Source organism: Lynx rufus, unplaced genomic scaffold (genome assembly GCF_022079265.1).
Source record: "Lynx rufus isolate CCGP_SWC_20201006 ecotype Redwood Valley unplaced genomic scaffold, mLynRuf1.p SCAF_23, whole genome shotgun sequence".
Lineage (NCBI taxonomy): Eukaryota > Metazoa > Chordata > Mammalia > Carnivora > Felidae > Lynx > Lynx rufus.
This window is the reverse complement of record NW_025814838.1, coordinates 14,768,949-14,784,903: the sequence shown is the minus strand read 5'-3', so window position 1 is coordinate 14,784,903 and position 15,955 is coordinate 14,768,949. Positions and strand designations below refer to the sequence as shown.

The following is a 15,955-nucleotide window of genomic DNA, read 5'->3' as shown; positions in this document are numbered from 1 at the left end:
GCGGGAGCCGGCTGTGGGTCTAGGACTGTGCACTCCTACTGCTTTGACTTAGTTCCAGAAACATCTTCTTGAAGAGTTGCCCGTTTCAAAGGGTTGGGGAAACCTCCCATGTTGGGAGATGTGATTATACCACACATGTTAAATGACACTGTGCCTGGTGTCTTTAATCAGCAAAACTTCATTATTTATTGCCTGGTGATAGTAGATTGAAAAGTAGGCAGATTTCTCCCTGGCAGGACTATGTCTTATGTCCTGTCTGTGTGGGTGGCAGTTTGGGGCTCTGATGGAGGGTTTTGGTGATTGGCTCCCTCAGTCATCAGTACCAGGGAGTGGGCACTGCCCAGTGGTGACAAGGCCATTGTCAAGCTGGTTGTGGGAGGCACTGGTGTGGGGGGAGTAGGGCAGTTAACCTTCATGGGTGAGTATTCCCGGAAGGTGCTGTCTTGGAGTTATTGCCAGTCTTCAGCGTTGAGCATCGCGGTGCAGGTTGTCCAGGAGGCATGTTCCAGAATGTGCCATTTTAGTGTTTGAGGACAGAGAGCTCAGCTCAAGAATTCTTTCCCAATTTCTTCTCTCAGTGCCGTAATCTTTGAGTCGTGCAGACTGGATCTCCTAAGGCTAATCACCTGCGTGAACTGTTCTGGGGGATTTATTTACCCTCCCACCCCTCTGGCCTTTCCAGGAGCTGACAGCACAGTGGGACAGGTCAGGTGGGTGAACTTAGGACACGATTTGCCCCTATAGTCACCACGTTCCTCATAGAAGAACACGTCTTCCAGCCAGCCCCTACCCCCTGGTCTATTGGAAATGACCATCCTTACCAGTGAGGGACACCGTGACCCTCCCTTACTCATGCGTTGAGATACTTTCCAAGTGCCTCTTGTGTGTCAGGCCCTGGGATACAACCCACCAGTATGTAATTTCTTTGACTTAATCCATAGTAAGCCCAGCAGGGGAGTAGTTCCTGCCTGCTTCACCACTGGGAAGGGTGGGGCTGGGGACGCCGGGACTTTGGGCATGCTGTGTGGAGACAGTGTCCTGTCCTGGAGTGGGTCCTGGACCCCACGCTGCCTGGGTCCTCTCCCAGGAACCCTGCACCCTTAAGCAAGTCGGGTCACCTCTCAGAGTCCTGAGTCCTCGTCCCCATCTGTGCATAAAATGCACGCATAACAAGGCCTGGTCTGGAACGAGAGGGGAGTCAGCGTAACAAACGACCACAGGTCTGGTGGTTGACGACAGCACAACACGCATTGGTTTTCTCTCGGTCGTGGAGGCCAGAAGCCTGAAATCCAAGCGCGGGCACCAGCAGGGCCTGGCTCCATCTGGAGGCTCCAGGGTCGGATCCTTCCTTGATGTCCCTGGCGGCTGCTGGCCATCCCATCTGTGACCGCCATTCCTCCTGCCCTGCCCTGAGCCCCTCAGCCTACAGCTGCCAGATGGCTGTCCGGTCGAGCAGCTGCGGTGTGGCCACTAAGGTTGGGGTTCCTGGTAAAATGTCATTCAGGAGGAGGGGTCTGCCTTAAAACCACTGGAAGCCTCGAAACTACAAGGATGGAAAATCCACGGGTACGTTTGTAGCCTGGGATAAATCGTTCCCAAACGTGTGGCAAATGCAGATGCGAGCTCAGTGTAAATGAGAAAAGAGGTGAAGGGCGAGAAAGAGAATAAAAAGCCTTTATTCCAGAAGAGAGGACACAGCAAAGAAGAGGTGCGGCAGCTGGGTTTCTGTTCTGACAGGTGGAGCCCGGGTTCAGTCCTCGTGTCTCTGGCCCCGTGGGGAAGGCGGGCCGTGTCAGTTCTCCGCTCCTCACGGCGCGGCCGACAGGCTCTAGAAAATGCAGGGGCCGGGGAAAAAGCCGACAGCTTGCTGTCGCGTCCCGACCTCCCCACGGGGGCTGGCGCACTCAGCCGTGGCCGGTGAGCAGGCCCCGAGGGGCCCCGGACAGATGAGGAGATGGGGTGCGTTGTGAAAAGTGGAAAATGGGTTCTGATCAAACATGAGCCCAAGGTAAAGACTGAGGTTGTAAGCCCCCTGTGATGGCTTTCCTGTTGTCCTTGTGCAGGGAGGCGGGAGGGCGGCTTGGGATGGGAGGGTGACGAGTGGCACGTAACTGAGAGCTTGCTCCGAAAGCAGAGTGGCAGTGCCCTGGGCAGCGTGCAGACATGACGAGGTCGTGGGTGTTGGCTCCAATGTACAGACCAGGAGACCAGGGCACAGGGATTCTTGGTTAGTAAGTGGCGAGACCCAGGTCTGCCTTACCTTAGGACAGCAGGACCTGTGTCTCCCCGAGGACCTCTGCAGCCCAAAGTGATCAGTACAGAGCTTCCTGAGGAGCAGACCTCTCTACCCCTGCCCCCAGGTGCCTGAAGTGGCGTCCAGGGTGTGGCTTTCATGTTTGTAAGCAGTAGAAGTGAGACCCCCGGAGGAGACGTTCCAGAGCCATCTGGCTTTTACTTGAACGTGAGCAGCGCCTGCTCAGTGCTGATGGGATCACTGCGCTCGCGATGGTAAAAATACTGTCCCTGTGTGTCGTTGGCGGCAACCCGCCTGGGCGCGCCGTGCTCTAACCAGCCAAGCGCCTTCTTTGCTCATTACAAGAAGCCGCCTTTCAGAGGCGCTCAGTCTTCTGGGTTCCTTCCTTCCCAGATGAGCCTGTATGCTCGTTTTGGACCCGCGTTTCTTGGTGGAGAGGCAGCAGGTGTAGTGGAAAGAACGCGGCCTGGAATTCAGCCAGACCTGGCTTTGAATTCTCGCTGTGTCCCGGGGCGCATCACTCAGCCTCTCTGAGCCTCTGGTAGGATGTGGGACACCATCTACTGAGAGCTCCCTCTGGGCATTTCATGGATAAAAGCGAGTAAGTGATTGAATCTCTAAATGCCATATATCATCAGTCCTCTCGGGCACGATCCAGGCCCTCCTTTCGTTCTTTAGCCTCTGAGAATCATTTCATTGGGCTGTGGAAATCAAATCATTGGTTCCTCCCCGCCAAGAAGAGTTGACTGTTACCCTGAAATTACCAGTAATTTTTCTCTGGCTGTTCCGTCATCGAGTGGATCAGGAGTTGGCCAAGTTTCTCTGTAAACGCCCAAATAGCACGTGTTTTAGGAAGGCGGGCCACACTTTCTGTCACAGTTGCTCGACCTTGTGGAGGTAATGTGAAGGCCGCCCTAGATGATAAAGGTTGTACAAGCATCCCTGTGTTCCAGCGAGAATTTATTTACCAAAGCAGGCTGGGATTGGCCCACGGGCCGTGGTGTGCCGGTCCCTGATCTGCCGTACGGGGAGGCCCTGGGTTTCAGGCTCGAATTGGCAACGTGAATGTGCCACTGTCTCTGCCCTGGAGGGTTGCCCCAGTGACACGCTTACCCTTGTGCACTCAAGGGGCTGGGCGGTGGAAGGGGGGGGAGAAGGGGGTGCTGTTTGCAGGGAGACAGCATCAGAGGTGATAGACGTGGCAGGAACCTTCTGTTGTCCCTGTAGTCTGATGTCTCCAATGGGTTCACCCAGATGTACTCTCATCCGCTGCTGGGCGATACTGAGCTGCTCAGACCTGGTGCTCTAACATCCACAGTACCTGTTACTGCTCCTGAGTGCTGCTTGGTGGCCCCTGCTGGGCTCTAAGTGACCATCACGGTTGTGTCTGCACGTGCTTGGAGAAGTCCTGCACGCACACTCCACTTACCCACGATCCTAGCGAGGCCGGCTTTGGATGCTCGTGTTTGCACCTCCTGGTTGCCCTGTGCCTCGTTTTCTCTGGCCGCTCCATGGGAGGTAAGGGTGAAATGAAAATGAATGAGGCGGTTCCTTAGTGGTTTCTGAACGTTTTTCTTCTTGAAAACATCACACTTTTTTTAACTCTTTGTTTAAGAGGATCTCTTCCTTAGATACGCGAAGTGGGGGTCCGATCAAAGAGGAACCTTCTCCTGCTAAAGTGGGCCTGGGGGAGGGACACAGCTACTAGAAAGCTGGGAACCTGTCAGGAGCAGGTAAGCACCTTCCCACCGCCCGCACGCGGTGTGAGGTTATAGGAGCCTGCAGTGAGGAGCCCCGGTGAGGCCGTGTGTCCCAGCTCCACCCACCCCCCCCCCCCCGGGCCTCAGGGGCCTCCTCTGTAGCAGGAGTGAGCTCAGATTAGCTGGTGCTCCCGGCTCTCCTACACCTTTCACTGGAGATTGCTGAGGATTCTGAAGAATTGCTTTATGTCCTGGTAAGTTAAGCCCAGAGAAACTGTAGACAGTTGGTGATTTGTACTCTCTTACAGGCGAGCCTTACAACGGTCTGTTGATGGAAAGGCAGAGAGGGTGGCAAATGACCCTGTACGCACTCATGATCAGGGGTGTGTGTGAGAAGCGTGTGCGGGGGCCTCCAGCCACCGCTCTGTGGCCGCAGAGACTGAGCGAAACTCCAGCTGGCCCAGGCTTCCCTCGCTTCCCTCCCGTCGGGACTTCTCACTGTCCCAGCGAGGACCAGAGTCCTGCTGTTTTCCCTCGTGTTTCAGCCTTCTCTCCAGCCACTTTGCCCTTCCCCCTCCTGGAAGCCTTACTTACCCTTTGCTTCTACGCGGACCTGGACACTTGACGCCATTGATGGGTTTATCTGGAGACTGTCTCTCCTTATGGATTGTAGGCTATGTGAGCCACAGGGCTTTGTCCCTGTTGGCTGTCGCCTCCCTGGTAAGGGAGTGTCTGGCCCTTAAGAGGAACTTAGCATAGATTGGTGGACCAAACATCTAGCACTGGCAGGTGTGTGCGTCTGTAGAATGGGGCAGTTGGCCCTTCACTCGTGGGTGAGGGCTGCTGGGTCCTGACCTTCTGTCTGTGCAGCACCCTTGAACTCCACCCATGAATGATGGGAGTGGTTGCCGCTTAGCGGGGGGCGTCTGTTCTCCGCCAGATGCTCGGTGGGGTAGGTCCTGGGGGGGCCTTCTGAGCCCTCCCGGCAGCCCCATGGGGCAGCTGCTTTTGCCCTGTTCTGCAGCAGGAAGGAGGGCTCAGAGAAGGGTAGAGGCTTGTTCTTGGCCATGAGTGAAGTCAGCTCCATCCCAGCTGACCCATGTCCCGACCCAGTCATTTTTTTACCTTTTACAGCGATTTGTTTTTGAAAGAGCACATGTGCCTGTGTGCACGTGCACACACACACGCGCGCCCCCCCCCCAAACACACTCGAGCCAGGGAGGGGGCTTAGATAGAATCCCAAGCAGAATCCGTGCCATCAGCACAGAAGCCGATGTGGGGTTTGATCCCATGAACCGTGAGATCGTGCTTGAGCCAAAATCAAGAGTTGGACGCTTAACCTACTGAGCTACCCAGGTGCCCCAATCCCTTCCTTTAAAAAAAAAAACAAAAACAAATTTGATCAATCACAACACATTTTCATTTTTAAACACGTGATAAATACCACTAATGTCTCAGAATCCAGAGAAACAAAGTAGTTTTATTAACCACCTGACACACTTCTGTAATACTTTCTCTCCAACATTTTTAAGCTGTAAACTGATATTTTCTTTGTAAGACAGCAATATCTTGTCATTTTCTCTGCAGAGACTAGAAAGGTAATTCCATTGTTCTACATGGTTGATCAAAACTTGTTTTTTCCTAACATTCTATTAGAAAATTTTAAAAGCTTAAAAATGCATTTCAGGGGTGCCTGGGTGACTCTGTCGGTTAAGCTTCTAACTTTGGCTCAGGTCATGACCTCACAGCTTGTGAAGCTGTCCTGCTTCAGATTCTGTGTCTCCCTCTCTCTCTGCCCTTCCCCCCACTTGTGCTCTCTCTATTGAAAATAAATAAACATTAAAAACAATTTTTTTACAAAAAGCATTTCAAACTAAATTACAGTTATTGGTATATGTTTCTTCCTGATGACTTTAGTGAGGATATCATTGACTGGAGTTCAGTGTTTCTTACTTTTTTAAAAAAGCTTTTGATGGAAAGTTTGCATAGAGTGAAATGTAGACATCTTGACCGTATGCTCACTGAGTTCTGACAATTGAACACACTTGTGTAGCAGAAAACTCAGAACTTTGCCGTCTCCCCAGAATGTTCTTTGATGCTCCTTCTTGGTGACTCCCTACACCTCTACCTCAGAGATAGTCACTGTCATGTTTCCCCCCATCGTAGAATACTTTTAATTTAAAATCTCAAAGTTATGGGGCACCTGGGTGGCTCAGTCGTTTAAGCGTCCAACTCTTTATTTTGGCTGAGGTCATGATCCCAAGGTCATGGGATTGAGCCCTGTGTCAGGGTCCTTACTGAGCTGCTTAAGATGGTCTCTCTCCCTTTCTATCTACCCCTCCGTCACTCACTCGCTCGCGCTCTCTCTCTCAAAAAATAAATAAAAGCTAAGATAAAATGTTGAGGTTGTTACATTTATTTTTTGAAAGGGTAACTTCCTCCTGCGTGTAATTGATAAGGTATAAAGTTGTACAGTAAAAAATAATTCTGTCCCCCTCACACCCTTGCTTTTCAGTGTCCTTCCTTTGAAGGCATTCACTTTTGCCAGTTTTCTGTGTGTCTTTCTAGAAAAGGTTAATGCAGATGCAAAAGCACGCATGCGTGATGCGTGTCTGTCTTCCGAGTCCTTGATGAAAACAGTACCTCAGGTCACCTGTTGTGTTGTGTGTTTGTTGTCATTTGACACTACATCCTAGAGGTCATTTATTGCGTATCATTGCTAGTTGCCTGGCTCTTACTGCCGTAAATGGTGCTGCAATGTATGTTCTTGGACAGGTGAGTGTACCTGTGTAATTCATGCATCTTTATTACTTGGAGAGAAACTAGTTGTCCGTTCTTAGTTAACTGGATATTTTCCTCATGCCCCTTCCCTGAAATTCCTGTTCTCCTCCAGCCATGCATTTACCCATTTACCCATTTCTTTTTTTCTTTTTTTTTTTTATTTTTTTTTTTAAATTTTTTTTTTCAACGTTTATTTATTTTTGGGACAGAGAGAGACAGAGCATGAACGGGCGAGGGGCAGAGAGAGAGGGAGACACAGAATCGGAAACAGGCTCCAGGCTCTGAGCCATCAGCCCAGAGCCCGACGCGGGGCTCGAACTCCCGGACCGCGAGATCGTGACCTGGCTGAAGTCGGACGCTTAACCGACTGCGCCACCCAGGCGCCCCTCTTTTTTTCTTTTTTAACATTTGTTTATTTATTTTGAGAGAGAGAGAGTGTGTGAGCACAAGCAGGGAAGGGGGAAGCTGGGGCGGGAATTCCAAGCAGGCTCCATGCTGTCAGCACAGAACCTGATGGGGGCGCTCAGTCTCACGAACCGTGAGATCATGACCTGATCCGAAATCAAGAATTGGGGGCTTAGGGGCGCCTGGGTGGCGCAGTCGGTTAAGCGTCCGACTTCAGCCAGGTCACGATCTCGCGGTCCGTGAGTTCGAGCCCCGCATCGGGCTCTGGGCTGATGGCTCAGAGCCTGGAGCCTGTTTCCGATTCTGTGTCTCCCTCTCTCTGCCCCTCCCCCGTTCATGCTCTGTCTCTCTCTGTCCCAAAAATAAATAAACATTCAAAAAAAAAGAAAATTAAAAAAAAAAAAAAAAAAAGAATTGGGGGCTTAACTGACTGAGCCAGCCAAGCGCCACTATCCATTTCTGTATGTGTTCACCTTTCTATCCAATGGGCATATTCATTGAGCAATTACTAAGTGCCTGGGGCCAGGATGGGCTCTGGAAATATTGTCCTTGAGATCCTCATGGTCTTTGGGGAGAAGCAGACACATGAAAACCCACATCACAGAAATGTAATAGTCCGCATTTGTTCAGGCTTCCAGAGTTTCCCGGAGGACAGCATAAAAAACTCTCCGAAGCTCTTCATCGCCAGTTCTCTACTCCCCACGGAGGGTCTTTGACCTCAGCTGATTTTTTAAACCATGCAAATGCCTCTAATTGTTTGTGAAACAAAAGAACAAATAAATAGATAAACCCAGAAGCCTGAAAGTGGTCCAGCCCTGGGCTGGTTGCCTCCTGTGGGGCCGGGAAGCCCAGGCCGACTTAGTACTCAGAGCACAGCCCTGGGTCTGTCTCCTCTCTGGCTTGGCCAGCCACGCTGGAAGACAGCCGTGCCATGGCACATTTTGTTCCTTATTAAAAAAACAAGACGAGAGAGCAGGGGTACAGTTGGGCTGGGAAATAGTTGTTCGGCAACGCAAAGTGAGAGCTAATTGCTGAAGGGAAGGCTTTTCGAGAAGAACCATGATGGAGAAGGTGACTGTGGAAAATGTAAACCATGGGTGTCATTTCGTGATTGGGACACAGGTTTGCTGCTCCAGAACGCCTGCCTTTTGTTTTTCTTCTGAGCGGTAAATCTGAAAGCCGTGTAATTAGAAGAGAGAGAGAGTACAGTTGTCTTCCTCTGGTTTTTCTTAACTCCAAACTAAGTTATCCTTATCATGCACGAGGATTGCAAATTTGCTCCGAAGCAGTTTAAAAATAGACATTTCAGCGTGGAAAGACAGCTCACATCATTCTCCATCTCGGCAGTCACAAATACTAATTCAGCGTCCTCAGTGTGACGGGTGCCGGGCGAGGCTGCCGTGACATACAGTGCACGTGTCCCCCAGCTCACAAGGAGGGACCGGTACACAGACTAACCGGAATGGATTAATGGCCAGCCGCACAGCGTGAACCATAGCGGAGATGTGTTTAGTTTCTGTGGTCTAGGCGGGTGTCTCCCGGGAATGCACATTTTAGCTGAATCTGGAAGGGCGTACAAACAGGTTGTGGGAAGGGGGTAGGGGAACGTGACTTGAGATGTTACTTGCTGCACACGTGATTTGCGGATTGCATGTGGGAACACACTGGCACGCAGTAGGTGTCCAACACATGTTGGGTGGTCCTTCCCATCTTTGTCGATTGCCTCTAATAGGGCACTCGGAGACAGGTTGTCACGGGGTAGGTGAGGAAGAAACCGGGATTTATTGAAGCCAGGTGACTTCTCTCGCAGAACATCCCATTTTTTGTTAGTCCACTGAGACTTGACACATTCTGCTCAGACTCTAGGCTGACGCGTGTATTATCCGAATGTGGGAAAGGACCTGGGGTTTCCTTGGGAGAGAGCCAGCCACCTTGGACTGGGTCAGGCCCGTGCCTTGTTCCTCCAGGCCGGGCATCTGCCAAAAATCACCCTGTCCCATCAAAGAAAACAGGCTTGTTCAGGAAGGCTTAGGATTTTAGACTCACGTGGACACTTGTGGACATCTGCTCTTGAGCGATTGAGTCCTTCCGGGCCTCCTTCACTCCATCCGAGGTCTCTGTACCAGTAGAGCCCCTTCCGGGTGAATCTGGGTTACTCCATCTCCTGGGCTTCTCCTTTTGCAGAAGCGAAATGCAAAGACCGGGGATTTTGTAGTGGGAGGCGGCGTAGCTTTAGGGGTAAAAAGTGCCATTCCCTCCTCGATCACTTGCCAGCCGAATGACCCTGGGAAAGTTACTTTTTGGGCTACCTATTGCTGCATGTCAAGCCACCCCAAAACTTAATGATGCCAAAACACAACCATTTTCTTGGATTTCATGGTTCTGGGGGTAACTGAGTGGTTTTGCTCCACCATACGCTGCGGTCTGGGGCTCACCTGAGCTGGACATCCAAGATGGCGTGCTGATTGATCTGGTATTTGGTGCTGGCCTCCTGGCATCTCTGTTGCTTTTGTTTATTCACGCTGAATCCCCTTGTCCTTGCCTGCGGAATGGGGTGGACGGGGAACCCCTGTGCCCACAGGGCTGGGATGGGGAGGATCTGGGATGATTTTGATGTGAAAGCACTTTGTGACGCAGGAAGCCTTTGGTGATGCCTGGTGGTGATGTGTCTGTGTTTGCAGCCCCTCGGGACTGGAAGTCAGGGCAGCTCCAAGGAAAGGGAAGTGTCTCTGTCCACTCTCGCTGCCCCTACTTGCAGCCTGATTCTGAAAGGGGGAGAGGGAAGAGATTTTCCTGTGGCTCTGGCAGTTGCCTGATTAGTTCTTTCCTCTCTTCCTCCTTCCTTCCCTTCCTGTTTAAATAAGCACTTACTTAGTATGTTACTCTTTTTGGCCAAGTCTCAGTTCTTTGTGCCCTTATCCCAGGTCTGAGGAATTCTAGGTCAGAACAGCAGGGTGAACCAGCGTCTGGATTCCATTTTGGCCCAGTTGTGAGGGGCTACGGTGAGCTGGCCTATCTCTGCTCCCCCGTCGCCAAGCAGCTCGTGAAATCCTGAGTTGGGAAAGACTGGGGAAGCTTCTTTGCTAACGCAGCCCAGAAGAGTGTTTTCTGTGAGCCTCGCCTGCCCCCCCCACGCCCATCCATGTGTGTGCAGCACCTGGGGTGTTTGTCCAGGAGGATCCGGGAATGCCGGCTGCTCTGTGTCTCCAGAGACGGGCTCTGCCTTTCCTGCACCCACATGCTGCCACGTGAGTCCCCAGCCCACAGGCCAGGCGGGGACCCGCCTTTTCTCCAGGGCCTGAGAGAAGTGAATGAGAACGTCCATGTTGCTAATCCCTGTTTTAGGCCCCCTGTTGAGGGTGAAGCCAACACAGGCCATATCCTAGAGACGTGTCCCTCCAGGCTTTCCTTGTAGCTTTGGGCGGTCACAAGGGATGTTTGTGGCCCATGTCCTAATTCAGAAGGGCTTAACACCTTCCGGCTACTTAGATCCATTGTCCAAGATGATTCTTAAAAATCAGCACCCCTGAGAGTTAACTTATGTGTGAAGAAAATACTGCCTTCTGAGAATCGATTCCTTTTTAGAAGCGGCTTTCTTTGTTCTTAGCCTTGTAAAGTGATGTCTGTCCTTAACACCCTCACCTTCTCTTTTCCTTGAGTCCTTCTGGTCTCCTTTTCTTCAGCTTTATGGGGTCGATCCAGTCAGAACCTTCCCTCTTGCGAGTGCAGCTCCCTGGGTCCGAGCTCCGTTCGCTTCCAGTCTGAAACCAGGCTAATCGAAAGATGGCGTCACCATGCACGAAATGGTGTGGCAGCTGTCTTCAGTGTGGCAGTCCCTTCTCCAGTATGCGTACCTGCTTCTCCTGTCGTGCCCGAGGAACTTTCCCCAGACCTGGGTGTCAAGGGGGAAGCTCAGAAAAGAGAGGCCAAGGGCCGCCCCACGGCCATGCCAGAGAAGGTGCTAGAGTCCTGGCTGTGCCACGGGGTTCCGTGTGGAAGAGCCAAGGGGAGCGTGGTGTGTGCACGGTGCTGGGCCTTCAGAGCCTCCCCTTGTCTTTCTGCATCCCGGACTCAAGAGCATTTGAAGGCAAAGTCTCTACTTTCTTCACGCCTTTCTGCATTTCAGCCAAGTGCATTTTGCAGGGGGCGAGCTGGGCATCGGGCAGAGTATTTTATTTACTTTACACAGTTAACACGAGAGACACTTAACACATAATATGTGTCTGTTTATGGTTACGTGATCAATGCACTTTCAGTGTAGAAAGTCCAGAAATGTGCAATCCATGTGACCTCTCTCTCCCCGGTGTCCCCTTTCCCCTCGTTTCATTCTGACCTTACTGATGGGTGGACGTCCTAAGTCGTGCTTAAGAATTCACAGTTCCAAGCAGCGTTTTGTGAAACAGAGGCAAGGAGCTGTTGGCTATGCCATTAAAAATCTATCAGAAGCTCTCTTCTGGCGGGATGATACGTTTTTATTTAAATGTTCAATTGGCAGTACGTTATTTCAGAACTCAAATGATGTAAAAGGATATTTAGTAAATAGACTCGTTTTCTTTTTTTAATGTTTTTTTTAATTCTTTGTTTTTGAGAGTACAAGTGAAAGCGCTCAGGAGATACGTAGAGAGAGAGGGGGACAGAGGATCCAAAGTGGGCTCTGTGCTGACAGCAGAGAGCCCGACACGGGGGTTGATCCCATGAACCGTGAGATCATGACCTGAGCCGAAGTCGGATGCTTAGCTGACTGAGCCACTCAGGCGCCCCTCATTTTCTTTTTTCTAAAGTGTTTACTTATTTATCTATTTAGAGAGATTTACTGTTTATGTATTTACTATCTATATATTTAGAACTGGAAAGTAGGGGAGGGGCAGGGAGAGAGGTAGAGAGAGAATCCCAAGCTGACCTGACTTGGGGCTCGATCTCATGAACCACGAGATCATGACCTGAGCCAAAATCAAGAGCCAGATGCCTAACCGACTGAGCCACCCAGGCACCCCCAAATAGCCTCATTTGCAGTGTCTTCTGCCGGCTGCCCAGGCCCTGACTCCCACACCCCGGTGCCCACTGGGTGCTCCTTTTCTGGGTGTCTTAAATTTCCCTGCTAGTGCTTCTCAATGCAGGAACAGACGAATACAGCTTGACAGTTACCTCTGCACTTGTGTGTTAAGGATAGTACGTTAGACCCACCACCTGCACCCTGCTTAGGCTTTCTCTTGATCTTTCCTGGAGATCTTTTCATGACCGCACACGGAAAGCTATTTTGTTCTTCAAAAGCACATTTAAAATTTTTTTCTAAAGCAATTTATCCGAAAGATAGATTATTTTAGTCTTATGGAAATACAGCCAATGCAAATTTGGTCTGTTTCTCTCCCCACTCCCACTCCTACTGTATTATCAATGATAGCCACTGTTAATGTTCTTCTGTATTTTTCCAGAATCATTTTCATGCTTGTACCCTCATGAGTGTGCACGTGTAACCTATTTTTTGTTTAATCTGGCCATCTCGTACAGACATGCCATCATTTCCTGAATGGTTTCTCTACAGTTGGACCTTTAGATGATTTGCAAAAATCTCAGCCATCGAAAGGGGAATGATCTTTGATGTAAATTTTGGTCTGTGTCTTTGGTTATTTCCTCCAGAGAAATCGTAGGAATGAGGTATCTGGGTCAGAGCATGTGGATGTTCTTAGGGATTGGGGGACACAGTGTCATGGCTTCCCTAATAGATTAAACCATCTTCCCAGCCGTCCACAGGAAAAATGATGGACACCATAACAGAAGGGCCACACCAACCAGTCCAGTGAGTTCCTGGTCCCTTTAAGCTGACGTTTTCTCAGGTTGCGGGGTAGGCATGTACCTCCTTGTTGGGGTTGAAGGAATCCCTCCTTAGCAGCTTCTTAGCCAAACCTGCTCATGGAGCCCATTTTAATTGCTTGGCTGCACACATCTGTCCAGGGCCCAGGTTGGGTGTCCTCCCCCTGGGCTGTGGGGAGAGACGGCCTTTGGGTCGGCAGGACAGATTCTCTGTGTCAAGGTTAACAGAACATAGAGCTTTTCTCCGTAACGGCCATACTGTTAGTACAGTGCAGTTACCGTGAACGTCCTACCTCCCAGGTGTTCTGGGTACTCTGTAGGCATCAGCTCATTTTGTCTGTAGGTGAACTCTGAGTGCTATGACTGTCCTGCCTGTTTTACAGGTGAGGACAGTGTGACCAGAGGGGGCAAGTGATTTGCTTGTGGCTACAGGGTCGAGAACAGCTGGGGCTGGGGTTGACCCTGAGCCTTGTGGCCCCAGAGTGTAGGCTCCATAATCACGGCATCCTCCTGCCTCGGAGAGAACCCACTGTGTCTTTAAGGAGTGGCTTCTGGCATCTCCAGCCCCCGGGAAAGGGTCCAGGTCTCACCTCCTTCCACCCCACAGCTAGTTTTCCCTGTGTTTGCTGAGGGTTTCGCAGAAAAGCCTTTGTGGTTGGACAGATCTGAATTCAGATCCACTTCCTGCATGTGTGGCCTTGGCAAGGTCTCAGCCTCCCTGAGCCTGTTTGCTCATCTATGAAGGGGGTGGGGGGGGCAGATTGTTATGAAGAACGATCCAGATTGTGGTAACAGGAAAGCTCTGACAGGTGTAGTGTGTGAAGTCAATGCTCTCTTCCTCAGTTGCCCACACCCTCCCCCTTTGCACTCTTTCCTCTTGGTTTTGATCCACATCCTTAAATTCTGGCCACTTCAGATCCGATCAGAAGCTCATGCCCTGGCCGTGACCGTAATACCACCATTTATTGAACATCTTCTGGTGCTGACCGTTTCGGTACCTGCTTTACAGGGAACCTGCCATCCTGCCAGGCAGTGGAGTTTCTTGGACCGAGTCGTGTTCTCCCGGGGCCCTTCTGAGTCAGGAACGGCAGCTGTGCTGTGCCTTCCAGGTGCTGGTGTATCGTGACAGGGAATGATGGAACCGTCTGGGGGCAGACGTTGACCTTTGTGTTTATGTCCTCGGTGCGTCTGTGTTCATCATGGTGGCAGTGGTTGTTTTGTCCACTGCTCATCTGATATCTTGTATCTCAGATCCTAACCAGGTCTTTAGAGCTCCAAAATTACACGATTTTATAGGCCTGCTATTATCTCGATAGGATTAACAGTCCTTTTTCTGTGAAGGTAATCAGGATTCCTCATGGTGACATATTTTTATTACCCCAACACCGTCTCTAACCATCCTTCCACACAGTCTCTTCTTGTTTTCCAGTAACTGCTTTCTCACCTTGTTCTGAATAGGAAATGTGTAAGCATCATTGGGAGGCAGGATTCTTGCGTGATTATGCCAACCACGGTAACCAGGATGCATTTTCTCTCTCCCTTCTCCCCTTTCCTGATGGCAGGTGCCCGGAGATTTGAGCCAAACATCCGAAGACCAGAGTTTGTCGGATTTTGAAATGTAAGTCCACGGCATCTACTCACGAGGGCCCCTTTAGAAGTAGGACTCAGTGGTTTGGCTTTTCTCCCAGAAGACCACAGTGGGGGAAACAAAGATCACTGTTTCAGTCTGCGCAGGGCAATTTGGTTATCATAGAGGGAGAGGCTGTTCACCTGCAGCCCAAGTCTGGCCTTCAGATGTGCTGTGGTTCTCTTCTTGGGTATTAGAAAACAATTATTTTTTTGGCTGACATTTTAGACTTGGAAGCTATCACACAAGAATTTAAATTTCGCTTTAAAAAGGAAACAAGGGGGGCTCCGATCCCTACCAGGCCACGGTCAGAGCCAAGTAGCAGCCGCCTCCTTCACACAGGGCAGGTACTCTTTCACTTACCACAGTCCCCCCTTTTCCCTGTTGCCTGACTCTGGCCTGCTGCCCTCATTTCTTTCTCTGTATGTCTCCTGGAAGAATGAGTTCGCAACCCCTGAGTTAATGGAAACAGCAGTGGTTTGGTGCATGGGTCTGATTTGTGACTGGATGTGACTCTGGCTGGTGCCCCTGATGATAAGCTCCTAAAGAACTTAGTTGGTCTTCAGACTGTTTCACAATCAGGTTGCTTTGGGGTTCGGGTACTTGGGCGTAGTTCCTCAGCCCAACGAGAACAGTATATACTTTGCTTCTTATTTTTAAATACATATTTTTAAATGTTTATTTTGATTGAGAGTGAGTATGCACCAGTGGGGAGAATGGGCAGAGGGAGAGGGGGAGGGAGAGAATCCTAAGCAGGCTCCATGCTCTCAGCACGGAGCCAGACTTGGGGCTCGATCCCACCAATCATGAGATCATGTCCTGAGCTGAAATCGAGAGTCAGATGTTCAACTGACTGAGCCACCCAGGACCCCCTCTTCTCAAGTGTACTGGTACGTTCTCCAGGATAGATCCTATGTTACACTACAAAACAAGTCTCCCTCACCTTAAAAAGATGGAAATTCTAGAAAGTACCTTCTTGGACCACAGTGAATTACTAACCAGAGGGATTTGTCTCTCTCCCACTCCCCGAGGGCAGGGTCTGGGTCGTCTTGCTTCCGTGCTCTGTCTCCAGGACCTAGAGTAGCCACTGGCACATAGTAGGTTCTCAATCAGCATTTATTTAATGCATGAGTGAGCCAACAAAAGACAGAACAAGTGAGTTAATATCAAGGAAGGAAATGGCCCTGTAAGCAGTTCTCATGCTGTGGGGTGAATGTTCTGAGACGGACAAATGCTGAAGCCAGTCGGGGGTGTCTCACACTCACTGATCAGGAAGGTGAATGCAAAGCAGATCATTGGGTCTGCTGGTGCCCGACCCACCCCGGGACAGAGATGCAAGGGAACACTTTAGGCCCTAGGACCCTTGGGAGAACCTTT

At 50.5% G+C, this 15,955-nt stretch overlaps 1 protein-coding gene across 10 annotated transcripts in view; it reads left to right on the top strand.

The window, feature by feature from the left end:
• SNX29 (sorting nexin 29) overlaps nt 1-15,955 on the top strand; it is a 499,996-nt gene that overhangs the window by 343,050 nt on the left and 140,991 nt on the right. For 9 of the 10 annotated variants that reach the window (XR_006963587.1, XR_006963584.1, XR_006963586.1 and 6 more), the window contains one exon: nt 14,514-14,569. The exons of the other annotated variant lie outside the window; for it this stretch is intronic. Coding sequence is in view for 5 of the 9 variants with exons in the window: in XM_047087507.1 (XP_046943463.1) it covers nt 14,514-14,569 (56 nt within the window). In the remaining 4 variants the exon portion in view is untranslated. The remainder of the gene's footprint in view (nt 1-14,513; nt 14,570-15,955) is intronic. 10 annotated transcript variants of the gene reach the window in all.